The sequence below is a fragment of the Homarus americanus genome, unplaced genomic scaffold (genome assembly GCF_018991925.1).
Source record: "Homarus americanus isolate GMGI-L3 unplaced genomic scaffold, GMGI_Hamer_2.0 scaffold41366, whole genome shotgun sequence".
NCBI lineage: Eukaryota > Metazoa > Arthropoda > Malacostraca > Decapoda > Nephropidae > Homarus > Homarus americanus.
Genome location: NW_024723541.1, coordinates 3510722 through 3520400, shown reverse-complemented (window position 1 = coordinate 3520400; position 9679 = coordinate 3510722). Strand labels below are relative to the sequence as shown.

At 38.5% G+C, this 9679-nt stretch overlaps 2 protein-coding genes across 6 annotated transcripts in view; one reads left to right on the top strand and one right to left on the bottom strand.

The window, feature by feature from the left end:
• Positions 1 to 374: 374 nt before the first annotated feature.
• Positions 375 to 1834, top strand: LOC121863636 (skin secretory protein xP2-like). The gene is made up of 3 exons (XM_042362390.1): positions 375 to 429; positions 782 to 1093; positions 1518 to 1834. Exons 1-3 carry the CDS (start codon positions 375 to 377, stop codon positions 1832 to 1834), a joined length of 684 nt encoding a protein of 227 aa, XP_042218324.1.
• Positions 1835 to 2117: 283 nt separating this feature from the next.
• LOC121863571 (serine/threonine-protein kinase unc-51-like) overlaps positions 2118 to 9679 on the bottom strand; it is a 117703-nt gene continuing 110141 nt past the window's right edge. For all 5 annotated transcript variants that reach the window (XM_042362281.1, XM_042362280.1, XM_042362282.1 and 2 more), the window contains 3 exons: positions 9242 to 9418; positions 7964 to 8106; positions 2118 to 7304 (listed from right to left, as the gene is read on the bottom strand). In XM_042362281.1, coding sequence (XP_042218215.1) covers positions 7089 to 7304; positions 7964 to 8106; positions 9242 to 9418 — 536 coding nt within the window. In that variant the 3' untranslated portion in view covers positions 2118 to 7088. The remainder of the gene's footprint in view (positions 7305 to 7963; positions 8107 to 9241; positions 9419 to 9679) is intronic.

The following is a 9679-nucleotide window of genomic DNA, read 5'->3' as shown; positions in this document are numbered from 1 at the left end:
AGTCAAATCTATGAAGTTCTTGGGGCGATGCTGCATGTGGAAGGGTCCCTGAGGGAGGAGCTGCCCTTGGGTGGTCCTCTGGGGGAGCAGTTTTCCCTGGGAGGGCCCCTGGGGGCACCACCATCCCTGGAAAGGCCTTTGGAGGCACCAACGCCCCTGAGAGAGCTCCTAGGGTCGCTGAGGCCCCAGGGAAGGCCACTGGAGGCTTTGCCGCCACTGTCACGGTTCCTGAGGGAGGAGCTGCTCTTGGGTTGGCCCCTGGGGGAGCATCTTCCCCTGGGAGGACACCTGGGAGGGCCCCTTGGGGCGCTACCGCTCCTGGGAGAACGCCTGGCGGTGTCATTGTCTTTAGGAGGGCCCCCGCATTCCCTAGAATGACCCCTATAGACATCTCCACTGCAAGGGCCCTTGGCAGCACCACCGTCCCTGGTAGAGCCTCTGGTGGCACTGCTGACCTTAAGGAGGACCCCTAGGTGCGCCTTTGCCTCTGGGAGGTCCTCTGGCGGCAGTTAGTTTTTACTATTTAGAACTCTGAGAGATATGAAGTTAAATATATACACCACCCATCGCATTTCCTGTGTGATCGCATCCTGAACAATGAAAAGGTGAATACATATCCAACAGGGAAACATAAGTTGGGGTATTGTGCTGACTTGCTGATCTGTTCTCCTATTGGCTAGAATTTGGTGCATTTTTTATTTTAATCCACCAATCACAGTTAAGTAAGGGATTGCTGGATGTATGCTATTTGTACTATATCACGATCAAGCCCTCACAACAGCAGCGGTGTCCCCTAGGGCCCTCCTTAGTGAAGGCAGAGCCGCTAGGGGCCCTACCACGGGAGGCGGAGCCCCCAGAAGCCCTGGAAGGTGTTCTTCCAGGGGCTGTGGCACCCAGAGGGGCCCTCCCAAGAGCGGTGCCTGCCCCAGGGGCCCTCCCAAGTGCGATGGGGGCTCCGCCTTCACTAAGGAGGGCTCTAGGGGACACCGCTGCCATTGTGAGGGCCCCAAAGGAGCGCCGCCGCCCCTATTAGGTTCCCTAGTGGCGCCTCTACATCTGGGAGAGCCCCTGGGAGCGTCGTCGCCCAGGGAAGGTACTGGAGGCTATGCCGTCTCTAAAAAGAGCCCCCAGGGGCATGGCCACCTTTGGGAGGGCCCCCTAGGGGCGCCCAGGCATTTGTGATGGCCCTTAGGGGAACCAATGCATCTGGAGGGCCTCTGGGGTTGTTGTTGCCCCAGTGAGGTTCCCTGGGCACAGTTGTTTTTTTCACTATTTAGAACTCTGATAGCTATGACATTAAGTAAATACACCACCCCCTTCGCATTTCCAGTATGATTCCATCCAGAACATTGAAAAGGTGAATAAATATCCAATTGGAAAACATAAGTTGGGGTGTTGTGCTGACTGATAGTTCTGTTCTCCTATTGGCTGTACTTTGGTTGATTTACATTTTATTCTACCAATCACAGTTAAGTAAGGGATTGCAGGGCGTATGTAATATGTATACCACGATCAAGCCCTTGAGGGTGCCGCGGTCCTTGAGGGTGCCACGGCACTTGGGAGGGTCCCTGGAGGAGCTGATGCACCTGAGAGGGCCCCTGGGGATGCCACAGCCCCTATGAAGACCTCTGGGGGTGCCTCCAAAACTGGGAGTGACCCTGGCCACGCCACCGCCCTTGAGAGGGTCCATGGGAGCGCCGCTACCCCTGGGAAGATCCCTGGTAGTGCCACAGCCCCTGGCAAGGCCCAACTGCCCTTGGGAGGACCCAGGGGGGCATCACCACCCCTAAGGATGGCCCCTGGGGGTGCTGCCGCCCTTCGGCGGGTCCCCTAGGGGCTTCAACGCCTGTGAGGGCCCTTGTGTGGTAGTGCAGGATTTGTCCACCTTCCACAGCAAAGTCCCCCAGGATAGTTATTCATCAGATGTATCCCTGTTAATTCATAAAGCTTTTAACATATGAATGTGATTGTTTTTAGTGTCATTCACATTGCTCACCTGTACACACTGAATTTTGTACCACGACTTACCAATTCTGCTATTTCAGCCATTTCTTGAATATTCCTCCTTTATATTTTACTATTGTTGTATTGATTATGTAGGGAAATAAAAAGAGATCCGAGACTTTCTTTTTATTTGACTTTTCTTTTTGCTCTATTGTGTTTATAATAAGAATATAAAATGACAGCCCATGCAGGGCATTGTACTAGTTGCAAGAGTAAATAATGTTTACCTGCATCCTCATCATATGTACACAAACACAGGTTGTAGGGTAGCCTGTACATCCATAACCCTATCTCTGGTGGCCATCTGCTCCTTTAAAATTATTATATCAACATGACTAGGAGCTACTAGGAGATGGTTATACCCACCAAAAACTTGCTTATAGTAGGTATGATACTCTACACAATGCTGTTTATCTGCTTCACATGTACATAAAGGCATCTAGTGTATTACAGGACCTGCATTATGCCCTGCCGCTACAGCAGTCAAACATAGCAGTATTCTTTTTTGTTTTTTGAATTTTTTTATAATTTTTAAAATAAGAATTTTTAGCTATAATCTGTACATTTAAAAGCATAATTTGCAATTGGTTAAACAGGAACAGAGACCAACAGCCATACATTTGTTCTTGTATTGACCAAGTAACAAATTTGCCAATCTGAAAGAATATGTAAGAATAGTTACTTTGGGTCTTGTAATACTGCAGTGTGCCAACACACTTTCACTACAAAGGCTGGGCAACTCTTTGATGACATACAACTACTGTCTACATCTGGGATTATCAAATACCCCATCAGAGTTCATCCACACATGACTTTCACCCTCTCATTCAGTTCACTAACTAGTCAGCCATCACACTGACATTTCATCTTATGTCTTCTTGTATTCCTGAATTAAATAATAGGCACAGAAATAAACACAGACAGGGCAGCATTGCAACAAGAAATATACATTTCCTGTACACACACTGTTTCACAATATTTTGCTCTTGCAGCTCTTACAGTAATGCAATGAGTCATCTTGTAAAAAATCTCACTAACGTAAAAACAAACAGATCACAGATGCTGTGGTTGGCAGACACCATGGCAACAGCTAATGCCACTACCCATGTTGTGAGTCAGTACAGGTTAGTGGCACAGGCATGTCTTGCTCGGATGATAATTTGCCCATGACTGCAGTCATGATTAAAATCAGTAGGTCACAGAATGATTAACAGGAACTACAAAATTTTAATATTTAATGTTCCAGATATATTATGTAACTCAGTCATGCAAAGTCTGAAAATGACGAGAGAACAAAGTCTATTTAATGTAGACTGAATTGCAATAACTGCCTATGGAAGATGTAGTGTGTATGTGTGTGTCAGGAGTGTGCGAGATACAGAATGAGTACACAGTACAGAATGTCTGCTAATGAGAGTGTTTGTAAAATATATACTGTATGTATGAGTAGTGTGTGCATTTTCATACACATAGTTTCCATGCATATTAAAAAAAATACATTCCTTTGTCGTGAACCCTTTACCTATGCACTAATAACAAACTATGAACTAAGCACGAGATCTTGAGAGACGCATGTCCCTTAAATTATGATATGGGCTGACAGAACTACAGTGTCCTTCATGTGTGACACCGGGACCAACGCATACCCACCCAAAATGCCCACACACAAATCAATCGACTAGAAAGATAACTTTAATGTACAGGTGATGTAAACTCAAAAACTTATAAGTGTTATATGTACCAACAAGGGATTATACCTTCCTGATAATAAAAGAACAACTCATGATGTGTGACTGATTCACTTCCTCTTACAAAAAAAGTAATTACTACGGAAACCATAATAATTATTGTTAACATCTTACCCCACTAAGTTCATTTTACAAGTCAATGAACACCCCTCAAGATACATTTGACCACTTTTTATATACACAGCCTGAAAGCAAAATACATGTACAGTACTAACTTTTTAATTCTGTCTAATCAACGATGATTTGTTCTTTATTAGTGAAGTGCATTAGGCCTTGGGCTCGGTGTTACGGGACTAGATAGAAGCCACATGGGCATCACTTCATTTCCATTACTTGATGATGAATTTTGCAATTTCTCAGAGAAAGTCACTGTATCACTGTAAAAGACAGTAAATTCTAGACACTGACTCCATGAATGCAAACGACAGACAATATTATATCATATACAGTAATGTTCTACAATCTGTGCCCCCCAGATGTAGAATGCACATATAACCAGAAAACTGATATTTTTCACATATACCTTCGATTACACTGTACTGAAGCTGGTCGTGTCAATTTGGGCAACACTAAAGATCAACATCAGGGTATCAATCAGTTACCAGGTTATACATATCTTATTACATATTCTGCAGAATTATACTGACTTAACTGCATAACTTGAGGTTGGGAGTTAAGAACTCCATATGAAAAACATGAAGAAAATTCTAAGTACATATTTTAGTTAATTACTTCTCACCTTACTATTCAAGACTAAAAATAATGCATACATATAAAAACTAAAGCTTTTCACAGGCAAGTTATCCAAAATCAAATGAGAATTACCTAAAACAAAACACTTGCACACTCACACATACATATATACACATTTGCAGAACAAAAGACTTTGTGGCAATTGAATCTTAAGCTATTTTTCCTGAGTAATTGTATATAGATTTGAAAGACAAAAACAAAGCAAAACAAATTCAGATTTGTCATTATGTTAACCAAGTTAATATCAAGATATTTACATGCTTTCTCAATGAGTAAATAGTCAAATTAATAAGATACAATAAACTGTTGCAAATCATTATTCTTATATTGAATTTTTTCTGATATCTTATGCAGCACTTAAACTCTTCATTTGACACTTGGTTGTAAAATGAAACTGGAAACAACTCTTACTCTGGGTAACAAAAAACTGATAATCACTCTATTTTCCTGTGCAATTCTGGCAACATTTTCACAAATTAAAAAATCTATTCTGCTACCAGTTTTCTTTGTTTCTAATGCTTCATCTCTTAACATGGTACTGTATATACCAGTATATTCTTGATAGCACAGGAATAAATGAATGATTATAGACCATGTACATACTGTACTAAATAAATTATCAAAAACTATTATCACCAAAATAAATGTTAGGATGTATGATGAAGTAAATATAACAGTAAATGAGGCCTTTCCTCTTGGGCATAAGGGAAAGAGAAGGTGAGCACAGCGTCAGGAGTATTGTTAAGATCCATAAGCACTTGACTCATACACTACTCCCTGGCATTAATACACCAAAACTAGTGGTATCCAGCACCAAGTTATTCATAGTCTTCATTAATGAAATTTTTTTGTCACTGAGACACCTGAGCATCACAGATAAAAGGGGCAGAATAACTTTGAGAAATGAATAACAAAACCTGTTACTCACCAATGAGCTATATCTATTGCCACATGTGATCACAAACACTATACTCATGTATTTTTCATACACTACCTCATTAGAATATTTAATATACAAATTAACACATGGAAATATAATTTCTACATGTCTGTTTTTCTGATACTATACATTAAATTATCAAGTCTCAGCATATAAAACAAATAAAAAAATTATATAATTTGAACACCATAATATTTTTTTAGTTTTGTTTGTTCTACAGGTGTGGATAACTTCAGCCTTGGTGTACAACTGCTACACTCAGCTAATTTCTTAACTATCTATTAGTTATAGGAGCATGGCTTCATTACCATATATAGTATATTTTTTCTTCTTTATAGCCAATTACGTCCACCGAAAAACTAAGGCAATAATTGTTTATCATATTTTCTAGTCTCGACGAACTTTACTCTCTTATTTATGGAAACGAGGCAAAAGTATGACTTTATATTTAAAGGCATTCTTTCATTCTGGAATACGTGCATTGCAGCTATCAATTCGCACAGTCATCATTTCAATTGTTCACACAAGTACAGAATGATTAATGTAAGTATTGTCTGGCCGTGGTATCAGTTAAAGTACATACTTTAAAACCGACGGGAGGAAATAATTTCCGTTGAGAAATGTCCCTGATATTTTTCATACTTTTCAACAGGCTGGTAATAGCAATCTGAAACACCTTTTATGCTTTTGCAACTGCATATTGTAATGCTGAAGGTACATCAATACGTACAGTATAGTACAATATTCATCTTTTACTTTTATGAACAAAATGTTTGTACCGAGAGCTTCTCAGGGTAACGATCGCTGTATGGAACAAGGCTACAAACATAGAGGTATTGGTTGTTAATGAAAACATATATATATTATGAATTAATCAGAGCTTGCTGGAGTGATAATATTCATGTACATGGATGTATATATAAAGCACACAGAACGTTGCTAATTACACACGTCAGTAGTATTTGCGAACCTTTATACAACTATCGTCATTCTGAAACACTTTCATTTTGGCAATGCACAGTTATATTATATAAAAAAATCTTTACATTAAAGTGACAGTATTCCTACAGACACAGAAAATAAATAAGGAAGCATTGTTTTGACTTCTTGTTATTAATACAATTTTCCATTGTACATTGGTCATAATTTCATAAATCCTTTCCACTGCTGTTCATATATTACAACAATCACAAAATCTGAGAGAGCTTCTTGTAATTTCTTTTTCTTGAAGATTGCCCCCTTCCCTCCCCCCATAATACCAATAGTCAAATTCTATGGGCTGCTGACGATTTCCTATTATACGATATGAATCACTGTTTATAGCACTTGTGTGTTGCCACTTTATATTCACGAGAAACAATTTAAATGCATAAGTAATATGTATACTGTACAAGCCTAACATTCGGTCACAGTCTTGACAGCCAAATACTGTATTAATAAATGTGAAAAAATTGTAAACAAATGTCTTTCTTATCATGGAAGTAGTTATAAAAAAATATTGTCAAACAAGCTGTAAAGGTGCTATACACACAACTGAAATCCATGATATCATTTTCCAAGTATTTCCGTCCTGTACAATTTAGCCAATGCCTTTCAACCAATTTATGCATAATGTATGCATTGTATAAACTTTTTTCCAGTCTCTATGCTTCATTTGTATTATAGGCATGAACAACTCCTTGTTCATGAAGGAGAAATAGTCGTCTTTCTACTGCCTGTTTGTAGCGTGTGAGCAGAGAGCGGTCTGAATCGTGTGCTACTTGTTGAGCCAGAGCATGAAGAAGTATTTGTGCAGTTTGGTAGCGTCGGAAGCACTCCTCTGGTTTCCCAAACAGTTCATCCAATGCAGCACTCTGACACTGTAAAGGAAGAGATATTTATATTACATAGTCTTAAACAAACTTTTGGACATTTTTGTGATTACGGCTGACAAAAAACAATACTAATTAAAATTTCTTCTCACAGTTGCAGTATAGTGAGAATTAAGTGCAACAAAGAATTACCATCACTGTTTTTCATTTGTGCTTTGCCAAATGTGTTGTTTTAGTGTTCCTTTTCTTAAAATTATTAATTACAACTAATGGGTGAACCAGTACTGTACCACAAAAAGATTAAAATAAGATCATGACAGTAACCGCATTCATAATTCTGGATAAAAAGTAACAGTAAAATCTACTTTTTCCTGCTAAGGAATAAATATTGAAAATTTTTTAATAATTCCACATGTGAATTAGTAAATAACAAATGGTATTCTAAAATAAGTTTATCCAAGAGCAATAACAAATTCTTGTCAACTAAAACTTCTGGTAGATCACACAGTAGCTGACATAAACTGATGAAAGAATTCAAAACAAATTTCCTTTTTGTTTTTTAATGAAAACCAAGGATCGGGCCCACGTAGATGTGCAGATGGAAATAATATTGTGTGTGTACTATGCATATTTTGTGTGCAAAGAAACACCAGAACCTTATGTATGTGCTGCTGCTAAAGTTATAACAACTGTGTCATAATACTCACCATCTCAATAGCATAATTGTAAATCAATTTGTCTGCAGTTACGGTGGATGTTCTTGGATCTACTGCAGTAACCGCTCCAGTACTATTCAGATCCTTGCACACACTCAACGCTTGTCGAAAACGGTCATTTAGCACTCCTACAACTGTAAAATGTTGATGTATTTTACAAATACTGTACAGTATGCATGTTAAAAGAACACTACATTTAGTCATGTAAGATGTCATCCACAAGTGTGAGAACTGGTGAACACAGTCCACTACCCCAAAAATTTGTGGCCTGTTTTTACCAATCTTTTGAGGTTTAGTATTTTTTCAAGGGCTCTGCCTTAAGATTCATTTCTCCTCCTCATACCATGGACTTTGATCAAACTTTATACAAAAGTGCTAGTTTACACTCTGATTAAGGATCTGGGATCACAGTTTAAAAATTCGAGTAATTAGTGTGAATTAATGAACTTTGAAATACAGTAATTAAAGATATTTAGAATATTTAAAAGGTCACTTAAACTGTGCCCATAAGTTTTAAATCACCTTTATATACATTTCCTTAAAAATATAGACTATCTTTATGACATCAGCATGTTAGTTTTCACTACACAAAAACTGTTGTTTTTTACGTCAAAAATATGCCTGACATTGCATTTTGGCACTTGAGTCATACCACGGATTTTGTTCAGATTTCATACACACGTACTACTTTACATGTTGATTATGTTCCTGCCTTACCATGACCCCCCTACTATTGCAGTACTATCTTTCACTATATTCAATCAGTTCCCAATTCTTCATCTAAACGTTTCCACTATTTCTTGTTGCTCCACTCAGTCTCTGTATTTCTTATCTTTAACTTTCTCCTGGACAACTATGTTTTGAAAGCCTTTAGCCTCATTTTGCTGTTGGCCAAAAGTACCAAGCTTTGACCCTTACAATAGTACAGACCATACATAGAATTTCAGCAGGGGTTTTATCAATTTAAAACCAGTGTCTTGTTTATGTTGCCTTTTCTACCATATTTTTTTATCATAGTATATATTTCTAATCTGGAAACAACTACAGTATTATTTCTGTCTTTGTAGTATTAATTCAACTGACCTGTTTTTATAATGCCTCTTCACTACTGTAATAACAAGTGTCACTGCACACCATTCCATCACATCAATTACAACTTCTTGCATTAAAACTTCTAAATAAATATTACAGTATAATGTTGGAGATAATATGCAACATGGCCAAACTCTCTGCTAAAATATAATTATGTACTTCTGAAACAATATTTACCATTCTTAACAGCATTTGAAGGCTGTAGTCTGCTAACTGACTTCTCGTCTTTGGCCAGAGTAAGCGCTGACGACAGCAGCTGTAAGGCTCTCACATACAACACCAGCTGCTCTGCTCTTCGCTGCCACTCTGATGGAGGGGACGCCATGGTAGAACCGTCTGAATCACGAGGTGAGCCTGCACAATCAATGAAACAATGGTAAGCATTTTATAAAATTAAATAAATTATTTGTTGAAAGTTAAATTTCCTTAAAATCCCATTCTTAATTTCCACAGTATCAACTCAAGTAAATACACATCTACTTTACAACAACCTCACAACAGCTGTGGGTATTCTACTTAAGAAACTCTTGAATTCTTTCCTTTTTGCAAAAGTAGATATGGATTTAACCCAATAAATATATCATATACAGTGAATGGAAGCGATACACAATAATA

Coding starts and splice junctions, on each gene's coding strand:
- LOC121863636 (XM_042362390.1), top strand. CDS start 375: ATGACCCCTATAGACATCTCCACTGCAAGGGCCCTTGGCAGCACCACC. Junction 430..781: donor TGGCAGCACCACCGTCCCTG/GTAGAGCCTCTG, acceptor CCCTCACAACAG/CAGCGGTGTCCCCTAGGGCC. Junction 1,094..1,517: donor AGCGTCGTCGCCCAGGGAAG/GTACTGGAGGCT, acceptor ACCACGATCAAG/CCCTTGAGGGTGCCGCGGTC.